The sequence below is a fragment of the Haliotis rubra genome, unplaced genomic scaffold (genome assembly GCF_003918875.1).
Source record: "Haliotis rubra isolate DU_JTF1 unplaced genomic scaffold, ASM391887v1 Scf571, whole genome shotgun sequence".
NCBI classification, from domain to species: Eukaryota; Metazoa; Mollusca; class Gastropoda; order Lepetellida; family Haliotidae; genus Haliotis; species Haliotis rubra.
Window position 1 is genome coordinate 535,878 of NW_025767270.1, and position 24,870 is coordinate 560,747.

General features: G+C 38.9%; 1 protein-coding gene across 1 annotated transcript in view; it reads right to left on the bottom strand.

Annotated features, from left to right (window-relative positions):
* The window catches only part of LOC124254349 (ADP-ribosylation factor GTPase-activating protein 1-like), a 92,875-nt gene that overhangs the window by 9,817 nt on the left and 58,188 nt on the right, over window positions 1-24,870 (bottom strand). The window contains 3 exon segments of the mRNA XM_046688270.1: window positions 3,148-3,207; window positions 9,849-9,908; window positions 14,428-14,517. Coding sequence (XP_046544226.1) covers window positions 3,148-3,207; window positions 9,849-9,908; window positions 14,428-14,517 — 210 coding nt within the window.

Sequence of the window (24,870 nt, forward strand, 5' to 3'; positions counted from 1 at the left end):
TTGGTTTACGCTTGAAAAGTTTTGAAATATTTACAGTCAGGAAGTTTCAAAGAAACTGAATACGAATTTGTGTATCACAATATGGACCTATGTATCATAATAAATATCATATGACAGCTGTATCATTTCCTCTTCAGTATTTGGTAGTGAGATAGGTGGGATAAAATCAAACCTACAGGGCTTGTGTTTGATCATGCAGACATAAACTGAGCCAGGAGACTTATCATACTGGAAAATGGAAGGTTCTTAGTTCTTATTTATGGTCCTGTCTACTAGCATCTGTTGTTGACATCATCAACAGTTGTTATTTTACTGTTATTATACAGGCTATCATTTCCTGATGTTACCAAACAAGAAAAGTTTACATAATTTGAACAATGGCGTAGTGGCTACAGTTCCAGATTTGGGGATAAGTGTCACAGACCTGGGGCTGGCTGGCTATAGTCTATCATACAGACCCTGAAATGGCGGGGTAGCCTAGTGGTTTAAGCGTTTGCTTGTCAGGCCGAAGATCCGGGTTTGATTCCCCACATGGGTACTATGTGTGAAGCCCATTTCTGGAGTCCCCTGTCCACTTTAGTGTGGGCTGGCTAAAATACTACAAGATATTCACAACTCAACATTCCAATAATACAGTGAGTTTGTGCTGAATATGGTCTGAGTCCACTTGATGGGGGTGGTGAGGTAGCCCAGTGGTTAAAGCGTTTGCTCATCATGTTGAAGACTGCACACATAACAAATTTCATTTTATTTTGAATACAAATGATAGTATATATTATGACCAAAAGGGTTGCTTATTCAATATGGCTGCTGTGGTGGCCATATTGGAAATTGCTGAAGAATCTCGTGGACAAATTAGGTTGTGAACATTTGTGTGAAAGCATGCATGTGAAGTGCATGTATCTTCACTGGTTTAACAGTTTCTGAGGAGATGACGTTCATGTGTTTATGTCACCTAGTAGACGCAGGCAAACCGGCCATTACATGAGTTCACTTGACTTTCTGTCAGGTAAGCTAAACAACTTGAAAAAGACTTAATACTTGTGTGTTTGAACTTGCTGAATATAAAGGTTCTTATTTACCTGTGAAAGTCACTTATTCAGATCCTGATTTAAATAAGTCAACCTGATGACAAATGAACTGTACCATTCAGACATGAGAAGAACTCTACTGAAGTCGTCCCTTTGAACAATGATTAGATTTTTATGACTGCCTTAACATTTAAAACATGCATTAGCACAGGAAATAAACATTGTTGGTTGCAAGCTGACAATCAATTTCTTTCCTTGATGTAAGAACTGAACCTTGGTAACCATGACATACTCACACTGTCTGTATCCCGTGCTTAACAATGACGTCATGCACAGTTATATTACATAACTGATGGGGATGTGTGGTGGACAGATATAAATTTGTCTGTGTTTGGGTTGACAGTTACTGAGAAGATGCTGAAAAAGCAAGCTCCAACCATCCTTGCATGTAATCTACGTTCACTGTAGGGACTGGTTTAATGTAGTAGCTGTGGCTATGTTAGTCACCAACATTCTGCACTTGGGTTAAACTGATTAATGTGAAATTTACTTCGATCAATCAGCAGTCCTTTTGGCATTTTGTTTCCCTTATCATGTGTGTTATTATGAGAGTATATTTAATGTTGAAGGTAAAAATGTCCATTAATGATGTTATACACAAGGCAATTCCAAATATTTCAAAGTGTTTAGTTATCAGCAAAACAAAGTTGAAATCAAGCAAATTATATTATGTAAACGTATTTACAATGCAGACTAACTTCCATCAAGAAATTGTAATCACTTTTTTTACTGTTGTTACAGATAAAGTGTAGATTTATAACAGAAAGCAAAAATGACTTGCATTTCGTAACAGGACAAATAAAGATGGTTAGATGTTTAGTTCGACATTATTCTACCGCTGGCAATATTCAAATTTTTAAATAATTCTTCTAAATGTCAAAAATAAGATGCAGCTATCATGACAAAATAATTTGTCCTAAATTGCCTGCCACAGGCACATAATATGAATCCGGAGATATTTCCCAAATTTTTGTAACACAAAATATCAGTAACAAATATCCTTGATGCTTCTGCATATTCATTTTACAGTTTGCATCTTTATTGCAATAAGCATACATAATTAACAAAGATCAATAATTTCCTGACATATTTCATCAAGTGACATGGATGTTATGGAACCGTGAGTGAAATTTACACTGACCATTACTCATCAACATTATCAACAAATTGTAACACTCAGTCTTCTATGACACAGCAGTGTGGGAATCTGTACGTCATACATGTTGATGAAAGATCATACAAAACATTCAGCCATTACTGTGTGTCACTGCTGGCTCTGAACATGAACAACTAAAGGGAGATAACTCTTACCTGCATGTTGGGAATTCATCAAAATAAGCATGATCAATATGTGAGAGGCACAGGGCCACCAACTTTTCCATACTATATGTAGACAGTGAGAGAGTGACTTGGATTTAACACTGTTTGAACAGTTATATTAGGTGTGTTAGCTTGACATGAGGGGAAAAGCATGAACTGATCCATGTCACAGAGTGTACAAATACCACAGTTCCTTCACTAGGTGCCAAATTGATCACTGACAGCTGGTTTTCAAAACACTGCAGCATCCAGTTTATCCATTGTGATTGGAAGAAGTCATTAGCTGACCTGGCCTTGTTAGAGATGCAGCTCATTAAAACCTGACCCTTGACCCAGCCCGTAACAAATTCAGATGGGTATAGAGGACTGATTGTAAATACACCTCATCAGTCCTTCGACAGTCCTTCATTAAAATCTGGAACTTTCTACAATGTATGTCAGTCCCATATTCCATGTCATCCATGGAAGAACATGTAGCATCTATCATAAAATTTAATTATCACCCACAGAAATCAGCTCATGTTTAAGCCTTCATCAGTGCATGTTTCATATGTCTTGAAAAAGTATATATATTTCCCATCAGGCAGTGTGAAAAGAACAGAGACTCCTTCAAGTGACAAAGATTAACTTGTAAGTTATATTCCTGTCAAGATTACAACTTGACCTAAATATTGACTCCATACCAAAGCCCAAACATAAACATGCTACAGCGCCAGAAGACCCCCCCATTACATACCTTGGAAGCAAATCCGCTCATTGAGCTGCCGACGTCATTCATCAAGGAGCCGTCCTTCACCTGGGAGGGAACAAACAGTCAAAATTAGCTTCATCATTCACAGCTGACCAAACTGCAGTCAGATCAGATTATCAATATGTCCAAAGCCATACAGTATGCATGCTACAATCGAATCATCAATCACGGGTCAAACTTTAAGACATGAGTATACACATACAACAATATGGTGGTTAATTTGAGTACCTACCAACTTCAATGTATTTTTTGCCCCTCTGTTAATTCTGTGACAGGAAAGGCGATACATACATTAAAGATGGTAGATATGCAGATGAGCCCCCTGAATGTGGTGAGTGTGTGCTTATGTTTAAGTTTGACCCATGACAGATGATGGGATTATGGGTATGAAATAGGTTTAGTTTGACATGAATGGAAAGTCAATTGCATGTTTCAAACATTCAACCCTACAGTGAAGACCAAAACAAAGAAAACAGTGCTATTTTATTTATCAGGGCTCGATTTAGTGCTTTGTTACTTGCACTGGTGCAACTCAATATCACAAAGTGCAACCTAGTTATTAGTCAAAAGTGCACCATGTGCAAGTCAATTTTTGAGAAATAAATCAATAACAAATCTAAGTATATCAGTTCAGTTTTCTTCTAAACTTTGACTAGCTATGGCAACAAAACATTGCCATTTATAGACACTTCTCGGCTATGACAGCTCTTGTAAACAGGCCGCCGTGATATTGCTGGAATATTGCTAAAAGCGGCATAAAACCATACTCACTCTTGTAAACAGGGATCAGCTGCGTATCTGTGTTGCTATGATTTCATGGGTACTACGTCACGGAAATATGTTTATGTGCACCAAAACCTCTGACTATTTAGCACACTACATTGCAACTGGAATTTGGCTTGTGCAACTAGGTTTTTATCTTAGGTTGCACCTGGTGCAAGTAGGTTAACATCCCTTAAATCGAGCCCTGTTTATCAATGTAAGACACGAGTCCCTTCATCTGAAGTGAACTATACTAGAGTTCACACTTTCCTTGGGTGAGTGGGAAATCAGTATTTGGATCAACTGGATCTATAGTATCATTATTCAAGCAAAATACTGTCACTGTCCTTTTGACAAGCGAAGGATGCTGGATATCATGGGTTTCAAACCTACAACCTTTATATCCATCAATCATAAAACTAAGAGATGAAACTCATCAATTTTAACAGGCTTGTATACCTCCTCCATCAGTTGTGAGTTTGTAACCAACTAATCACTGGTTTCTCTGAAACAATGTTTTGGCTTCAGCCTTGTTTCAGCAACAGGGAAAGTAGTCTGTCGTACAGACCCTGAAGCAAATATATCCAAGAAAGCCCACGCGAGTCTAGAAAATGTGGCAAGTCTGAAAATGAAGAAAGTCCTGGGCTCCTTTTTATTGTATTTACAATCTTAATTTAAAAACTTTTATTTTCTGTAAAATATGTTCATTTCAGAGACTAGCTGTTAGTCTACAGGGAAAGCAGCAAATGCTCTGACCAATGAGGGCTCAGATTACATCACATGCATCATTGCATCCATCCAGTCTAAACTGCTCCTGTATCAGGCAACTATAGAGTTCGCACAAAATTCATTAGCGAAACAGGGCTCAGATGAATTTCATGATGTGACTCAACATAGACAATGCATAACTTATACAGCACATATCAACCACATGTATTCAGGGTTGATGGAGGAACATATCACATACAACACATTGAAGGACTGATGGATTAACTCAAGCTGTGGTGCTAAGATCAATGGATGTAACTGACCTGGGTGCATTTGTACAAAACAACCTTAGCGCTAAGGTTACCCTAAGTCTATGTTAAGGTATGGGAGTTATGGTCACCTTAGCGCTAAGATCGCTTTGTACAACGGCACCCTGGACCTAGATTTTTGAAGCTCTCCCAGTGTTAAAATGGTTGTAAGTGCCATACATTAACATTAACTTACGACTATCTTAGCACTAAGAGATCTTCGAAAACCTTGGCCCTAGTGTAGTACTAAGATCACTTGGCCGATCGAAAAGAACAATGAAGTACTGATGGATGCAACTCCAGCTGTGGTACTGAAGATCATTTGGCCAGACATGTAACCAGCCACACAGCATTTGCATGAGTAATGGATGCCCAGGCTACTACTGCATGTATAAAAGAACCTAATAGTTTGTCTGCATTGTCACAAAGCAAGGAAAAATTGGTAAATAAATGCTGTGGAAAAGCTCTGGGGATGATTATGAAAAGACTGGTATATCCATAACATACCGTAAATTCTAGAGGTGAAAAAACGAAAGACCTGTCGATAGTAGGCAGAACTAGTTGCCAAGTGTTATTTATGAGATCAAATCCACAGATGTGAAATAAATGATCTGGAAACACTAGCATGAGATGAAGCAACCAGCAGAGGGGTATAAGATAACAACGATGACCCCATATCACCATCTGCACGGACACCTACATCTCAGCAAGGTAACGCAAATATGTAACACCTGACAGCTCCCTATCATTTGGTATTTTTAGAAGAAAAAAAAGTCATCCTTTTGTTAAAATAATGATGCTGATTATACTTATAACAATGTAAAACACACCTAAATCAATTGTTATCTGACGATTGGTATTTGAAATCGCATTCGTTATTTAACAAGGTAGGAAGCTGAGGTGCATGATGCTGCTTGTATTTCAACCTACTTCAGCAGCTGGTCGTTTTGTAACGCTGGAGACCATTGTGAGTTAAGGTGACACAAGTCAAACACAATTACTACTTACTGGCCCTTATTATAAGATTATAAGACATGAACAGTCACAATGTACCACATGTTTATGAAAGGGGAGCACGGTGGGCTAGCCTAGTGGTTAAGGCGTTTGCTCGTCATGTTAAAGACCCGGGTTCGATTCCCCACATGGGCACAATCTGTGAAGCCCATTTCTGGTGTCCCCCACCGTGATATTGCTGGAATATTGCTAAACGCGATGTAAGAGTAAACTCACTCAATTATTATAGGTGAGGTGAGGTGAAATTGGGTTTAACGTCGTACTTGAGAATATTTTGCTCATATGACGACGTGCATGCGTGTGTATGTGTATGTGCGGCTGCTTGTACTAGCCCAGACTGAAGCTGGTTTTATAGTGCTAGCCCACTGAGATACCATGCCGCAGTGAAGCATGAATACCCCACTCAGACACATTATACTGACCAGTCCTTGTTGTACCCATTAATGCCGAGCGCCAGGCAGGGACCAACAAGTACCATATTTTAACGTCTTTTGGTATGACGCGGTTGGGGATCGAACCCACGACCTTCCGCTCTCCTGGCGGACGCTCTAACCACTACACCACAGAGGCGATCTTCAATTATTATAAGGGTCAACTAATGATAATTTAGAGGTTACAGTGTCAGACATTGTTGATTACATGCTGCAATGGTGAGATATCACCATTTATCGTCATTTGTAGTTGATGATGTAAATCACTGGTTTGCCAGGTGTTAGATCTCATCATCTATAATCCTCCATTTGTGACCTGGTTGAATGTGTGTCGTCATGTATGGATCGTTGTTCATGCTATCCACCACTGGTGCCATGGTACAGCTTCATTATTACAGACCAGAGGATAAAGTGACCATCATTCACAAGAGAGCTGTCGTAATCAATGTTAATGTTCATTTAGCCACATAAACTCAGTGTACGGACCCTCAATGATGGGTCCACCCAGCCTTCCTCTGTACCTTAATGATGGAATCGAACCCGGGTCTTTGCTTCAATGCCTGTAATGCAAGGCTACATCTCCCCTAAAACATCTGTCACATCAGTGACAACCAGCACCTACTGAGACCTACACGATAACAAGTTCTTGACATAGCAGTGCATAGTCTAATGATTCAACAAATCAAACATTTCCTCGTAATGATCAACACCATGTTTTTATTCCCTGTCTAGATAGAAAGTTGACACCCATTTTGATGTACCCTACAGTTATAGGGATGGATTATTCTAAACATGCTTAAATCCCATTTTTAAAATTGATTTAATCTAACTCATTCCTTATTCAGAACCAAAAAGCTGTGATATTTTCTTGGCGACATTATTTGTAGATGTTCACTTCATCAATAATTCATCCGTAATAATTCCTAACTGTAAGTCAACAGGCTATAGATTATACAAAAACAATATGAAATTCCCGATAATGATGCCAATAGAACTGATAATATTCCAACAGATATCTGTGACTCCTAAATTTGAGGTAAAGGATCAAAATATATCATTAACCTTTTCTTGTTTAACATGGTCGATATGCCAACAGGCAGGATGCAAAATAGGAAATGATGTCTAGATTGAAGTGTTATGAACATTTAAAAAAGGAAGGCATCAAAGTTACAAAATTAAAAACAAAATGATGTTTTAAATCAAACATAGAATTTCAAATTTCATTAATTTTTCACTTTGCACAAAGGAACGATGAGTGATGGATTGGTCCAGCCTTCTACTACATGCATACGAGTAAACGTCTTTATCTGATGCAAGCAGTGAACATCATATTCAAAAAGCTTAGCTAGTGCCAAGTCATAGTCTTTCAAAAATCTGGTTTTCACACAAATCATGCCTGTGTTATTTACCACCTATTAAAACAAACATGTTAAATCTGATTGCATTACAATTTAAGTCCCAACTAATATATTCCCCATGAAGTACTGGTAAGAGACACCAAACATTAAAATATATTAATTTAGTCCCATCTAATACAATCCCCATGAAGTACTGGTAAGAGACACCAAACATTAAAATATATTAATCAAGTCCCAACTAATACAATCCCCATGAAGTACTGGTAAGCGACACCAAACAGAGGCTTCAAATTAACGTACCACTATGGGAAACAAACCCAGATCTCTGGCCCAAAAAAGCTGATGCTCTATCTCCAGTGCTACCATGCTTATGGTCTTTTTAATCACAACATTATTCAGATAATGGTTTACTTGATCCATTAATACTCTGAAGGTTGCTGTTCTATTACCATTTACCCCGTGTGAGATCTGAACCATGGCAACTGTTCACTGTCGTCGAAGAATGTAATCATGTTAGCTCTGTCCATTTCCGCTGTGATATGGATTGCTCGCTAAAGTCTCCAGACAATTCGGACTCACAGGCTATGCTTTTACGGATATCAGAACCATCGTGTGTGTAATCACTTCAGGATGAGATTGGAATTTGATGATTTAATCCTTGGGAGTAATTCCACTTTCAAGATGACAGTTTGCGCCCTGAGATGGGTCAATATGACCCTAAGCTTAAGTGTGAACATTTAAGAGCTTGACTCTGCTTGTGGGACTGAGATATTTCAGAGACAAATGGCTTCCTTTATGAGTGTTTGATTAAGATTTTGAAAGCTGAAATAGGATATTGAATTTTTAGCAGACAACTCAAGCAAAGTGTTTGCATGAAGGTGTTTGTAGAAGGTCCTTGTCAGGATGAGTGGTCAGCATAAATGCATGGACAGGCAGGACACTTCTGATCATTAACCTGCAAGACTTTCATAACAGAAATAACTAAATCTAAATATCCTACAGTCAAAACAAGGAAATGGTTTTAAGTGCTGGCTGGTCACTGAAGGATAAGTGATAAAGTAAAGTTTGTTTTATACTGTAGACAGCAATATTCTAGCTAAATGTCAACTGTGATCAAGTCTGGGCAAGGTAAGCCAGACAATGGCTACTAAATGTAGGGATTCTTCATACAAGCAGGTAGATCACAAATTGTAACCATCTCAATTTCATTCTAATTTACAGAGTGGGTGAGTGAGTATGGTTTTACGTTGCTTTTAACAATATTCCAGCAATATTACCAAAGGCGACATCAGAAATGAGCTTCACATATCGAACCCAGGTCTTTGGCATGGCAAGTGAACACTTCAACTACTAGGCTACCCCACAGCCCTTTTAATTTAGTCAAGTGTTACAGCAAACAAGCATAAGGTGGTGGGGACCTGAGGGCCTCTTACCACAAAGCAATCGGACCGCCATACTTTAACACTGGCTTATGATAGTCATGGTACTAAGGTCACTTTGTGGAACAAGGCCTAGATTTTCGAAGCTCTCTTAGTGCTAAGATAGTCGTAAGTTAATGTTAATGCATGGCACTAACGACTATCTTAGCGCTAAGAGAGCTTCAACAATCTAGGCCCAGGGCTCCATTTCACCAAGCAGCAAGACTATTGTAAGTCTATGTTAGATTTAGGGAGTTATGATCACCTTAGCTTTGTGCAACGGAACCCTGTAGAACACCCAGGAGTAATCCCAGGATTAGGTGTTGTAGTCACATGTCTGTCCAAGTACTATCCATATCAACGGCAGTTATTGTAGATACCTGTCTCCCATGTAACCCACCAGGAGTATCCCAGGATTAGATGTTATAATTGTTATCACATCTCTGTCCAAGTACCATCCATTTCATTGGCAGTTATTGCAGACACCTGCCTCTCACATAATCCCCTCTTGTAACATTTAGGACAGGACACTGGGGACCAACTCAGCCCCAGTATCAAAGCAACAACTAAAATGTCTTGGTGATTATCAAAGAACATGAACAAGCTTATACAGTGAAGCAAACTTGAATCACTTACCACTGACAAAAAGAAGCAAGAACAAAACAAGTGCTGAACATGATAACTTACTTTGTCGGTAAAGTTTACAACTGATGCCGACACATCGGTGAAAATCTTGCCCTCTGCCACCTGATTGGGTGAAAATAGACACACAAACATCAACATGCAACAAAAGAAATCAAAGGACTACAAACAAAACAAAATGAAAGTTTGATCATCAGAGAAAGTCAATGGATCCCAAACTTCAAAGCGATAAAATGAATTTACTTGAGAGATGAACCATGTTTTAACAACAAACTGGATAAGATCCAGTCATCATTCAGATAAATGTACACCTGATGATCAAACTTTTTAAAAAATAATAATTCATATTTCAGTGCTTCAGATGGCCTTGAATGCATCTTAATCAATAGCTAAGTATTGCGTAAATGATGGAAAGAAATATATGGGCATATTGCTTAGAAATGGAAGGTGATCGGTCTTTTTGGTGGGTCACTGATCAATGCTTGCTAGGCTATCAGAAGCACTGTGCATTGAATGACATAGAGGAGTATTAAAACAAGGTAGGATACTAGTTTAGATAGTGGTGAAAGAGCATCTAAAACAACCATTCACACCATGCCCAAAGGTATTGTTTAGTCTAATGTACAAAAGGAATATCTATTTACAGTCCTACTTTCCTACAGTAAGTACATTTCTAGTCACTACAAAAATGCAATACTAGGGTGTTTTAAGAGATCCCTGGAACAGTCATAAATCTTCAATCTAATTGCGTGGATAACAGTAACCTGCAGATTTCAACACAAGAATCTTCAAAAAAATGTATGGGTCACTTGAGAGTATCTGCTGTTCAACATTAATATAAACCACAGCATTCATGCCTGCAGCCAGATTCATTAGGATTGAGTCCATTGCTGCAGAAGGATTGCTAAGAGGTGAGGTGTGGTGAAATTGGGTTTTACGTCGTACTTAAGAATATTTCGCTCATATGACGACGTGCATGCGTGTGTATGTGTATGTGCGGCTGCTTGTACTAGCCCAGACTGAAGCTGGTTTTATAGTGCTAGCCCACTGAGATACCATGCCGCAGTGAAGCATGAATACCCCACTCAGACACATTATACTGACTCCGAGCCGACCAGTCGTTGTTGTACCCATTAGTGCCGAGCGCCAGGCAGGGACCAACAAGTACCATATTTTAACGTCTCTTGGTAGGATGCGGTCGGGGATCGAACCCACGACCTTCCGCTCTCCTGGCAGACGCTCTAACCACTACACCACGGAGGCGGTCGAGGATTGCTAAAAAGGACTCAATGGCTGCAGAAGGAGTGACAAGGACTGGAGACCTTGGCTGCAGCCAGATTCACTAGGATTGGGTCCATTGCTGCAGAAGGATTGGCAAGAAGGACTCAATGGCTGCAGCAGGAGTGACAAGGACTGGAGACCTTGGCTGCAGCCAGATTCACTAGGATTGGGTCCATTGCTGCAGAAGGATTGGCAAGAAGGACTCAATGGCTGCAGCAGGAGTGACAAGGACTGGAGACCTTGGCTGCAGCCAGATTCACTAGGATTGGGTCCATTGCTGCAGAAGGATTGGCAAGAAGGACTCAATGGCTGCAGCAGGAGTGACAAGGACTGGAGACCTTGGCTGCAGCCAGATTCACTAGGATTGGGTCCATTAGTGCAAAAGGATTGGCAAGAAGGACCCAAGTGCATGGCTGCAGCAAGAGTGTCAAAGATTTGACAGAAATATGTGAAAAAATCTGTCCATGGGTGAACAAAGTCCATCTGACTAATTGTCCTGTTAGCACCTTTGAGTGTGACAGTCGCAGTATCTAACTATTGATTATTGCCATTGTCTGACTGAACAATTAATTCACCCTCAGCATGGGACAAGTGTTCATCATCGTTAGAAACAGCTTCTGGAATAGATTTTCCTAGTGAGTGGGTAATTGTGACTGCCTGGCTGCTAAAAGGAATCATACAAATCATTTCATAAATACAATTCTGAAATCCCTAAGAAGGCCATGATTAAAAGACCCAACAAAACTGAGAGGTTGGGACAAATTTAGTGCAGGGAAAGACCAGTGTACAGCACATAGTCACAATATTACCGCCAAGTCTTGGCGTCCTGCAAGGCAAATCAGTCTTAAAAGATTGAACACTGATCATTCCATTTTAGCAGAATGACTCAGTGTTTCCAGATTGCAAGGTACTATCAACATTCAGTACCATTACTCAAAAGTCCCAAAGATCAGCCAGCATGTAATAAACACAGACCACACAAACCAGGTGTTTATATTGTGAGCATCATCTACATCAGGAGCTTGAACAAACATTTGGTCCAATCACTTTCCTATTCGTCACTTAGGAAAGTACTATTCCTGCTCAGCAGACACTGTCACCTCCAATCCTTCTTTCTCAGCTAACATTAAGCATGGATTACTGGAATTAGAGTGAGTGAGTAAGGTTTTAAGCCGCTTTTAACAATATGACGGTGGGGTCCACTGGAAATCCAGCTTCACACATTGTGCCCATGTGAGGAATCAAACCCGGGTTTCCAGCATGACGAGCAAACACTGTAACCATTAGGCTACCCCAGCACCAGGCCTATTAGAGTTAGTGAGTGAGTGAGTGAGTAAATATGGTTCTACACCGCTTTTAGCAATATTCCAGCAATATCATGGCGGGGGACACCAGAAATGGGTTTCACACATTGTACCAATGTGGGGAATCGAACCCGGATCTTCAGCGTGACAAGCAAACGCTTTAACGACTAGGCTACCTCACAACCACCCTATAAAAGAGAAACCAAAGGGAGAAAACTGACCCAAGTATTGACACAATAAAACTGCAGATACTGCTGCTCCATTACCTCCATTTTATCACAGATCTCATATTGAAAAACCAAAATGAAAATTTTCACTTTGCAGACTTGCATGATTTAGTGATTCCAATCTGCTAACTGCGCTGGTTGTGCAATGTGTCAATTATTGACATGTCTAATACTCCACTGACAGCCGAAACATCAGCTCAGTGCTATGTAATATATAGGAATCCCGGGCAAACAGCAAAATGGAAGCAAACATCTTGCATGGATGACTTCCAAAGACCCAGATTTGACAGCTGCTTTCTTGACTGGTACAGAAATAGTCCAGCAAGTGACAAAAAGGGGCAGGAGGATAACATACAGTGTCTGTCACAAAATATCCCTTGATCATCTTTTGTCGGACACCCTAACCCCACGGAGACCTATATCTATCATTGCTCTAACGCTTACATCCTGAAGGAGAGGAAAATCAATATCTTTCTGCTCGCATCATTTTACGGGCATCAAAGAGGTGGGCTGCTATGGGCTAGCTTATATCTGATGCCACAGAACCTTGGTTCCATATGGGACGAGAAACCAACATCAAACAGACACTGTTTGCTGTAAACATATTTCTGATGTCATATGGGCACGGGTCACACATCATTATCTTGAAACTTCTGAAGAGTAGGATCTGAGATGAAATGTTGCAAGTGCGAGAAATTCCTTTCGCCCGCTAAACTGTCAATTTGCCGATAAATGGAATAATCAGTAAGTAATACACTCATTCCGCCAGCCTCGCTTGTTGGTTATGTCAAGTTACGGCATCACAGAAGCATACAGTCAGGAAAGAAGATGAAGGAATTTGGTGCAACAAGAAAGCAAATCCGTATGTTTCTATCATGCCCACTACAAACAGTCCAGCCATTCTACACACAACAGCCATGCAACATCAAACGACTACAGGAATAACATGCTCAACATTTTCACACTGACAGGTTCCCAGTGGAAACCTAACGAGCTGCAACATGGTTACAGACCAATCTCCACGTGTCATCTCTCTGCAGTACATAATTTATTCTAAATCCACAAAGCTCAAAGAGAGCAAAGTGAGCCACTTCCAAATTCTTGCCTTCACTTTGTTTTATTTTTAACAATTGATAATTATACTTTGAATAATGAAGTAAGATATAAAAATGAATAAAATAATAGCCAATTCATTGCAAAAGACATTCTATTGTATGTACTATCTACAAAAATGAATGACAATAACAAGACACAGACACTGCTCTGTAGCCTGAATGTTCAGGTGTCAAAGTATCTAATATTAATGCAACATAATAAGAAGTACTGCTTAAATGAGCTTTTTAAATAATAATGTTGATATATAAACTTGGAAATAATCTAACCACCGTTTACATATCTGAAACCACAAATACCTTCATATCACAGCTTTCAAATCATGTCTGTCCAAATGATCATATCAATTTGTAACCAAAAACCAACGTGTCTCGTCTGAGAGTTAATTCAGAAAAGACAGATGATAAATTTTACTTTCATATGAAATTATGAGTGATCCTTACTATAGAATGTAATCAGTTATGAAAGAGCATCACTTGTGGCTGAAATGTCACTTCATTTTTGGAAGTAATCATATTTAGCTCGGAACACCAAGTGTCTGATGGCAAGGCCATCTGATAGGAAGAAGAGACCAAGAGCCCCAGGACCAGGCTGAAGATCCTGAGCAACAGTATTTAAAGCATGCTGTCATACAGAGAGACAAGAGATGACAGAGGAGATGGAACTGTGGACTGTTCTGGATATAGAACAAGGCACTACCTTTTCCTTGGTGGGTTTGATGACAGAATCATTAACACTCTGGCCAAGCTCCTTGGTCTTCTTGGCAGTTGTTGTTGCTAGTTTGGCAGCCTGGAAGAAAACAAAACTTTTACATCATGCATGTCTATGTCTAGTTATAACTGTGTAGTCAACATGGTTTTCAGTTATTTAAAAAAATAAGTTGGCAAAATATATAATAACGGTACCATAACTAGGACAAATGTTATGGTATTTTCAAATATTGACATACAGGACCGAAAAAACAAGGTTACAGGTGTTTCTTTTCTGTCTTTTACCACCCTGTTTGTCAAGTCCTTTTTTCTTAAAACAAGAAGGGGTACATAATGGAATACAGATGATCTGTATAATCCTAATCCGATTGTATTCAAAGATAGATACTCATTTCTTCTCACGCTTCAAGAAATCATACTTTATTTCTTATTGGTAACTAGAAACTACGCTTCACCTACTGAATGGAACATCATCAATCTAACCTATGATTGCTAAATAACACTTGACTTGACGAAGTCTTCAAATATATTTTCTACCCACTTCAGTAATGATGACTGAGAATGAAGCATGTCCAGTATTCAGAAAAGCACCTGTTAGAAATGCTCAGTGCTGCCCTCACGATCAATGGATAAACACCTGAGCACTGACCAGGCATATCAGACATTTTGGACGGTGTCCAGCACATGCCACCCAAGTGTTATTTCCTTCTATATGGAGACAAGCCAAGACATCAAAATAGGAATTCTTGTCACTTGATGAAGAAAACAATACTGACACACATTTAATGTAACAATCTGGTTCCTTTACATCTATGACACTGCCTCTGTACCCAGTCCATCAACAGAGTGTGGTATAAAATTCACCACACTTTTTAAGAAAAGCTTCTATGATATGTGATCATTATGATTGAGTGAGTGAGTTTAGTTTTACGCTGTACTCAGCAATATTCCAGCTATATGGTGGCGGTCTGTAAATAATCATAAACATGAATCAAGTCAGCGAGCCTGACCACTGATCCCGTTAGTCCCCTCTTACGAAATGCATGGGTTATTGAAGATCAATTCTAACCCATATCTTCATGGGTTGAACATTATGTGTGTGGTGAGAAAAACTGAAGCCACTGGACAACTAGGAATCAAAGCATGTAATGTGTTTAGGAGAATACAATAACATAGCATCAGTAAGGTGATCCTCATGGAATACAACCCACTTACACTACACGGAGACATATACCAGCAATAAGGTAGCATGATGAATCATAGCTACACTGACAGCCCCATGTTTATAGATCATTCTAATAATGAACTGGTAAATAAGATTCGTCTTATGTGATAGCCAACAGGATCTCAATATATCAGGGCAAGTTGCTCTCACCAGACAGACACATCGCTGATCCCAGTGCTTTACCGGAAGCAGGATTGTTTAAACCAGTCCGTCACAGCCAAGGTTCCTTTCTGGACATGTCAGTGTTGGAAATATAGAAGCATTAGGTTCCACAGTCTGGTGCCTATCGCCATTGGTGGTCTAGACCTTGTAATTAGTGACTTGCTTGAAACTGAGACATAATATCTCTGTATTATTGGGATGATAATTCCTTGCTCGATGGATACATCATAAATACAGTGTTTACAGGAAAATTTGCTTTACAGTGCCTTGAATAGCACTCTCTCTGACAGCCATTTGGCTCAAGCCTTAATTGCCCTTTTTGGGGGCCAAGAGGTCCTTGTGGTTTGCAACTGTACTTTTTAATCTAGGGATCCCCTAAATCTATAATGTCTAGCATTAGCGTTGTTACAAGGACCCATTAACTCAATTCCTTGGCATCCAACACTGTAAGTATCTGACCATACATCAACTGTTGCCATGACAGTTGAATTCTAAGATTACCAAGGAACTTCACGTCTTCGTCTTGGTACCACTGTTGCCATAAATCTGTGTAAGGATGAGAGTTACAACAGCATCTAGCCATGCTCCATCATAATGTAGCCTATACAATTCTGCCAAGGTTCCTTCTCAGGGATATAGACTCTGTATATGTTTCAAATAAATCTTTCCTTCCGTAGCTGTTGGATTTCATATATATACTGAAAACCCAAATAAGTGAACGTCAAGCAAGACAGCTAAATGCACTTGTTTTCTTATTCAGTAATACTGTTTCATATTGTCCATAGAAACAAAAAGTTGTGACTTTGTTATAGATAAAAACATACAGTGTAGGGGTCTCAAGATCTAAATACTGTAGCCAAAATATGTAAGGGCCCAATGGCACCTTCCCAGTATGAGTGAGTGAGTTAGGTTTTATGTTACTTTTATCAATATTCCAGCAATAACATGGCGAGGGACACCACGAATGGGCTTCACACATTGAACCTATGTGGGGAATCGAATCCAGGCCCTTGGCTTGACCAGAAAATGGTAGGCTTCCTTACCTTACCTTCCCTGGTTCAGTCTGAGAAACAATCCATCTTACAACATGAGGTGATCCTGTCCGCCCCATTACATACTGTCACAACTTTCAAGAAAAATGTAGGTTGCCCTTGTGGGGAATCCAATCAATAATGGGTGACAAGCGAAATGTAGTAATCAATTAGTTAGGAGTCAAGACTTGAACAAATTAAATTGGAATCGCCTTTGTCCTACCATTTTTATTTATAATTAAATCAGGTTTGGTGGGGTAGCCTAGTGGTTAAGGCGTTCGCTCATCACGCTGAAGACCCGGGTTCAATTCCCCAGATGGGCACAATGTGTGAAGCTCATTTCTGGTGTCCCCCGCCGTGATATTGCTGGAATATTGCTGAAAGTTGCGTAAAACTAAACTCACTCACTCACTATAATTAAATCAGAAAAACCAATACACCTAAAAATTATTTTTCAGACAATGGAGTCTGTCTTGTCAATGTGCAGACTGATTCATAGCAGTTTGGAAAACAAACCAAATACTGTTTATAAACATGTCGACTCGTACTTTCAGCCGATGCAAATTTTGTGAAAAACCATCAACAACCAACACTGAATACAGCGCCTTGTCAAGTTCAAACTTGTTTCTTTTCTCTCACAGTCAGTAAGTTAATTTGGAAGATGAAATTTTATATGTACTCACCATCTGCAATGAATTTTGGGTCAAATTATTTTGCAAAGAAGCTCAAAGGCATCAACTAAAGGTGTTGTCAGTCCCCAATGCTGTTTTCTTTGTGTGTAAATATGTTATTAATGAATATCTTGACGTATGGAGTAGTCATGTCTATCTTTACAATGAGAAAAAGAAATGCGTTTTTAAGCACTTGCCAGAAAGAGTCCAAAGTGACACAACCATACATCAGGCCATTTATTTCTTCATTAAGAACATTTGACGAACCATGACTAACATTTTTAAAACCCTCCAACACGTGCACAGTGGTAAAGAAAATAACTCTCCAACATGAGCTGTAAAGTAATGGACACCATGACAATCCACACATCCCATAGGAATAAGAAACCTTTTGACCAGAAGGTAATAATTAAATAATGAAATGTTTTCCTAGTTACATCCTTATCGTGTTACTGTGACAGCAAGAATAGCAACATGATTCAATATGGAGAGACGGATAGAGGTAGTTATGAGGCATCACCAGATTCAATACATCAGATATTAATAAGTTATTATTCTCAAGTTATAGTGACATTAACCGGCTAGCACTGATAACAATGAATAAAGATTAACTATTAGCTACAAGAGTACAGAAAACCATGTGGTTATATATGGTAATTATTACTGAAATATCTAACATATGACTATTGTGGCTGTTGATTGGCCAAGAAAATCATACAATTTTTCTTGAATAAGCATGTCACAATATGTCTTTTACGAAAGGGCAATGTGACATTAAGATAACTATTATATTTTGCTGAGCTTGTTGCTCAGGGCCCCGTTTCACAAAGCTATCATAACGCTACGACTGTTGTACCTCATTATACTGTAACATAGACTCATTATGACAGTCATAGCGCGAGTCTGGACCAGACAATCCAGGGATCAACAGCGGATAGGATTGTTTTGGAGCACCGGTGGTCCCCTTTTAACAAAGCTATCGACCCGTGAAGATCCGGGTTAGAATTGATCTTCAGAAATCCATGCTTGTAGTAAGAGACGACTAAGGGGATCAGGTGGTTAGGCTTGCTGACATGGTTGACACATGTCATCGTGTCCCAATTGCATGGAACGATGCTCATGATGTTGATCACTGGATTGTGTGGTCCAGACTTGATTATTTACAGACCGCCACCATATAGCTGGAATATTGCTGAGGGCGGCGTAAAACTAAACTCACTCACTCACTCGACGCTGACTACAACTCAGAAAATGACTGTTGTGAATAGACTGTTAAACAGTAAATACATGTGTCAGGCTCATTATTCATTGTAACTAAAAACTGAGTCATTTTCTTTGGATTGTCAGGTCTGGTTAAATCCATTTTGGGCTGGTAACATTTTGAAGTTACCACCCCTGATGTCTGGCTGTTGTTTTGGCTTGTTTCATACACTGCTGTTATACATATGGACTCAATTCTATGGGTTAGCCAAGTAGTTAAAATGCTCACTCACCATGCCGAAACAAAGGCTCTTTTTCTCTATAATACAAGTCTAATCTTGATATCCCCTGCCCTGATATGAATGGAACATTGCTAAGCGCTCACTCCCATTGTACTCAGTTGTTTTACAGGGTATCTCAATGAAAGCAAGATCCAGGACTTCCAATGAGCTGCACCTATTCCTGGCCATGTATCTTTCTGCTTCATTATACACAGGGAATTGTACACTTAGCACCTTCCACTGTTTCTAATATAGGCGAGACAAGCATTGATGGAAATACCATTCCAATTTACTAGTGGTGGTAATTTCAACCTAATACATCCATTGGGAGCTGGACTGACCATTTCAAGCTGTAAAGAAATCGTCATAAAAATAGATTACTGAACTGGAACTCTGACAAATTTACCACGAATCTGTCCAACAATAAACATGTGTATCAAGACTCGCAAAGCACTGTCAAGACATTAAATAATAAATGACTTAAGACTGGTCAATTCTCGTTTAGTTTGAGCCAGTTTAGAAAACAAATAAATTGTTTCTTCCAAAGCAGAGGAATAAATTTCATTTCTTTGAGTGGCATTTTAGAAGTTGGGAAGTACAATATAGAACAAACTTTATGGATAACAACTTCTTTTTCTTCGTGAGTGCGACGTTTTGATACAGATTCTTGGACCGTTGTGAATAAATTTCAGCAAAGAATTTAAAAATGAATTTCTCAAGAATTGATATCATTCATGAAACTTTTGCAAAGAAACGTTTCACTTTATGGATATGCCTCTAAAATGTGGCAGATTGCTTGAGATGAGTGCTCAATAAATTCCCTGAAAAAACAACCCAATCCAACCAATTCCTTGGTATATAGTATGACCAGAAATTATTGAGAATTTTAGGAATATCTTTAATTGGATTTCTAGTATAAACAACCTTGACCAGATATCAAGTGCTTGGTTTCATTCAAGAGAGACAACTCCGTTAATCCTTTTCATTAGTTTGTGAAGAGTTATCCCCCTTTGTTTACTTGCTAGCAGACAACATTTTCAGTGATCCTCAGTATGGATGATTTAGAGAAGAGGAAGTTGATTTTAGAGTATTATGACAAGGATATCAGATCAGCTAAAGTGATTTCAAGTAGAACAGGCATCCCTTTGTCCACTGTTTATCGTGTTTTGAAAAATATTGCAAATGGATATGGCATTGAGCACCAGGGAGGCGCAGGTAGGCCCAGAAAATTGACTGTCGGTGACAGGAGGCGGCTTGGTATTCTTGTTTCTAAAAGCAAACGAAGGAGTTTAGAAAACTTAAGGCTGCATATGATTGCTAGAGGAACTGTGGCTGTCTGTAGGGAGACAATTAGTACTGAGCTGAATGCAATGGGTTGGCAGAAAAGTCGAGGAATTCCATCACCGATCATGAAACCTGAACAAAAGGAGTGAAGGTTGAACTGGTGCTTACAGCATAGAAATTTTAACTGGGACAATGTGATTTTCTCAGATGAAAGTTCTGTGTGGCTGTTTCCTAATACACTGAAATTCTGGACCAAATAAACTTAAAAATCTTTGTATCAGCGCCCAAAGTACAGTCCGAAATTTAACGTGTGGGGTGGCATATCTGTGTTAGGGGCAACGCCCCTCTGTGTATTTGAAGGGAATATGAACAGTGAGCGGTACACAGATATTCTCGAGGGACATTTACTTCCATCTGCTCATGTGTTCTATGGAAATTGTTGGATTTTCCAGCAGGTCAACGACCCAAAACATTGATCAAAGCATTCACAGGCCTGGTTTCGGACCCAAAATATGACATTATTAGATTGGCCAAGCTATAGCAATGACCTCAATCCAATAGAAAATGTTTGGGGACTTATGAAGGAAAGTGTCAATAAGAAAAATCTGACAAATATTGCTGAAATGAAAGAAGAGGTGGTCCGATATTGGGACAGCATGGACCACGACTTTCTAACTTCTTTGATCAGTAGTATGCCCCGCCACATTGAAGCCTACATTGCTGCCCATGGTGACTTGACAAAATACTAACTGTTCACCTGTCTTTGAATCTGGAGTTATGTTCTGCTAATATTCACATTTAATACGTGAGTAATGAGTGAAAATTTAAAAAAAAATTACAATCTTTAAATTCTCAATAATTTCTGGTTGTACTGTAACTATATACCACAAACCTTTTTAGGGGTATGAAAAATACCCAACACACTTTGACTGTTTCCATGACTCTTTTCATTTTTGCTTGAAGAACAGATCATCTTAAATAGTTTTCAAATCACACAAACTTCATGCTGTCCCAAACGCCTTCATCATATCACTCTGCACCTCATGCGTGTACTGTACTTTGTCTCGCTAGACTATGACCAATCCATATAAAATAAACTGTGAATGCTAGTAGACCTGACAGTCTCTGTGATATCATCTAATCTCCCCAGCTGATCACCACATAAACACCTCTACCAATTTGTATGTAAGAACCGATATGGAGATTGCCAGTTAACACATAGTTTGGACACATTTTCTATGTTAATGACCTGCCGCATTACTACAGCGCCAGCACCTTCATCATCATTAGATCCCCAAGAGTACCATCACCAATCTTACTTCACTTCTGCCATGGGGATCATAAAACTGAACATCATCAGCTGAGAGAGTAAAGCTGGTCCAAAACAGATTATACACAAGCATCCAATATAGATTATACACAAAGAGTGAGTGAGTTTTGTCTAACACCACCCTGAACAGTTTATCAGATATCTCTTGTGGTGTTCCGATTTATTGAAATAATCGAAGCTTGGTTGCAGAGGCCAAATGACCAAGCAATCAATGACATTTTCTCAGAATCAAACACAAATGATTTTGGAACCACTGTAATAGAGTTTGAAATACTTGACGATGGAACATATCTAGGACATTGTCAGGGCTTGAAAATGTGTTTAATTCTTAGAATACTCATTTCACTTACTAAAAAGTCATGACTGAATATTTTTTTAAGACTCTGGGAAGTTCATGTTCATGATATAGAGGATATTATGTGAGTTCCCATGTTATACTATGTTTCCTACACGAGTGCCTAAATGTTGGTATTTCCCGAGCGAGAGCGAGGGATATACCAATATTTTGGCACGAGTGTCGTAAACATAGTATGATATGGGCACGAATATGATATTCTGTTTATTACCGAAGTTGTCAAATTGAGGAAAATAAACCCAAATCTACTTTCAAACACAGGCTGGCTATCCGCCGTCGCCTAATGTAGACCGCAACGTCATAGAAGAAGAGGTGACGTCATAGCATTGTTCATGACGTCACGTCACCATGACAAAGTGATATTTTGCCCTAGGGCATCGTATGAAAAATATTAACCCCGATATTTTCGCCCTCATAGGTAATCAAATATTATATTAGTCATCACTTAAAAGTAGCAAGTTGTATTATTTTATATTGGATGTGAAATTTGCAAATGCAGTAACTTGAAGAGGAAAATCTAAAAAAGATGCTAACCACTTTGTTTCGATGATTGCTCATGGTATTGAACCAATCATCAACTGTGAGATTTCAACCAATTCCCAACACTAGTTATCTCATAGCTGATCACCAGGAGAGAAGAAAACTTTAAGCAAAGCTGCTCTCAGATGTTTACCACTTTGGTGAAAGCAATTATCACTGGAATAGTGAAATCCTTATCAGGGCAAATAAACCTGCCATATATGGCACCTAAGACAACAGGATCATCCTCAATAAAATAAGTATTGGTATACAATATTTCAGGATGGCAAAAATGGTCCTACCTAGGTATTTCTCTGTCTGCATTAACAGCTGACAAAATAAGAAAAAAATGTCTGGGCATCTGTTTTTGTGTCAAGTAATGGCAGCATCAGTTCATTTTGTTCATCTACTTGCATTTAATCAAGGGACTTTATTCATTTTAAGTAGAAGTGACACTACTACTTTATTCATGTAAGTGGAATCGACCCAAATGCTTTATTAATTTTTAGTAAAATCAACCCTTTTGCTTTATCCACTTTAAGTGGAATTTACCAAATTGCTTTATCAACCCAGCTGATCTATTCATTGTAAGTAGAATCAATCCAATCACTTTCTTCATTTGAAGTGGAACCAATCTGATTGTTTTATTAAGTTTTAGTAAAATCAACCCTATTGCTTCATTCATTTTCAGTGGAATCAACCAAATTGCTTTATCAACCCAACTACTTTATTAAGTTTTAGTAAAATCAAACTGTTTTACTCATCTTAAGTAAAATCAACCAACCATATTGCTTTCTTCATTTTTAGTGGAATCAACCCTATTGCTTGTTAGCAATAAGTTACACTTCCCAGTGAAATTGAATGTGACACTGATGTTTATTGGCAAGAATCAAATCCTCTATAAATCGTTTACAGTTTTATTCCTTTCCTTGTTAACACGGCTCCATTTAAAGCACATTCATCAAGCGATCAGAGACTTGGGAGTGAATTAATAAACTTCCACTACCTCAAATTTATGAACATCTGATTTGAGGGAGAACCAAGTATTTACGAGCCTTCAATTTTGATGACACACAGTCTTCATGAACACCATCACAAAAATTGATTGAGTCGTAGTTATTTGAAAGTTTATTGTAACAATTCCTGACAGTTCTGGCAAGCCTTGCCCTCAAGTAAATTGCTAAAAAGTAAAATAAACATAGAAAATTGATTTTATCCTTCTTCAAAAGGCCAGAGCTCCAAAAAGAATCCCTTGATGGCCAACTTGTATCACCATTTTCTATTTCCAGAACACCGTTTTTAATGAGCAGTCCAATTTGTCAGATGTGTCTCCCTAAACCATGGAAATACATGCTGTCCTTTGATTCCTCACCTGTTGCTGCACATTAATTGGTTACCATGGAAACAAAGTGTATTTTTGTTAGGTCAGGAAGCACTGACATTTGAAACAAACCAGCAGTTGAAGTATTAAAGCTGAGATTTATCCGTGAGACATGGATTGACGCCTGGCATAAGGGAGACAGGTATATGTATGTGTAGTACTGTCTAGGTGTTAAGACCATGCAACAAACACTCGCGTCAAGGTCGCCGGGAACTTGCGATTTCCTTCCACAGTATCTCTGTTTACTTATTTTCTTTAAGTTCAATGTTTACAAAGGGATTGTCTGGGACACCAAACCCTATGACAGAAAAAGCAACAGCAACTTTCTTTCAAGACCTCCATTTAGTCATCTAGCACTGAAAATCAGGGCATAGATTTTCGGAAGCTCTCTTAGCGCTAAGATAGTCATAAGTGCCATTCATTTACATTAACTTACCACTATCTTAGTGCTAAGAGTGCTTGAATATGTGAATATGAATATGTGTCTCTTTGATGTTGGACTATGGTCTCACAAAATCAACAATCACTCAGGAATATTTGCTGAAACAGGTCCCATTCAGTTTAAAAGGCAAAACAATGATGCAGAACATATTGTGAATAGATCACTGACAATCAGTGATGACCTACATAGTTTGCAAAGAGGGTAAGCATGTTACGCTCCACTGGAAGTGTCCATCACTCACACAAGTTTCGTACACTTACTCCTGCCCACATGATATACGATAATGATCATGTTCGCACTCATTCCAAGCAGCTGCAGACAAGGCAGAAGTAAGGATGCCACTTATCAATAGGTTTGGGAAGTAAATGAAAAGGCCACAGAATGCAATGTCATAATGAAAAGGGCAGAACTGCTTGCTGCTTGTAATGACTTAAAGGCACCGTAGTATCTTCATCGTGATATTAAAGATGAGAGTCTTTGAGAACATCACAACACCCTCTTCAGATGTAGGTACATGAGGAATCATCAGTGACCATCCACATGATGGAGAC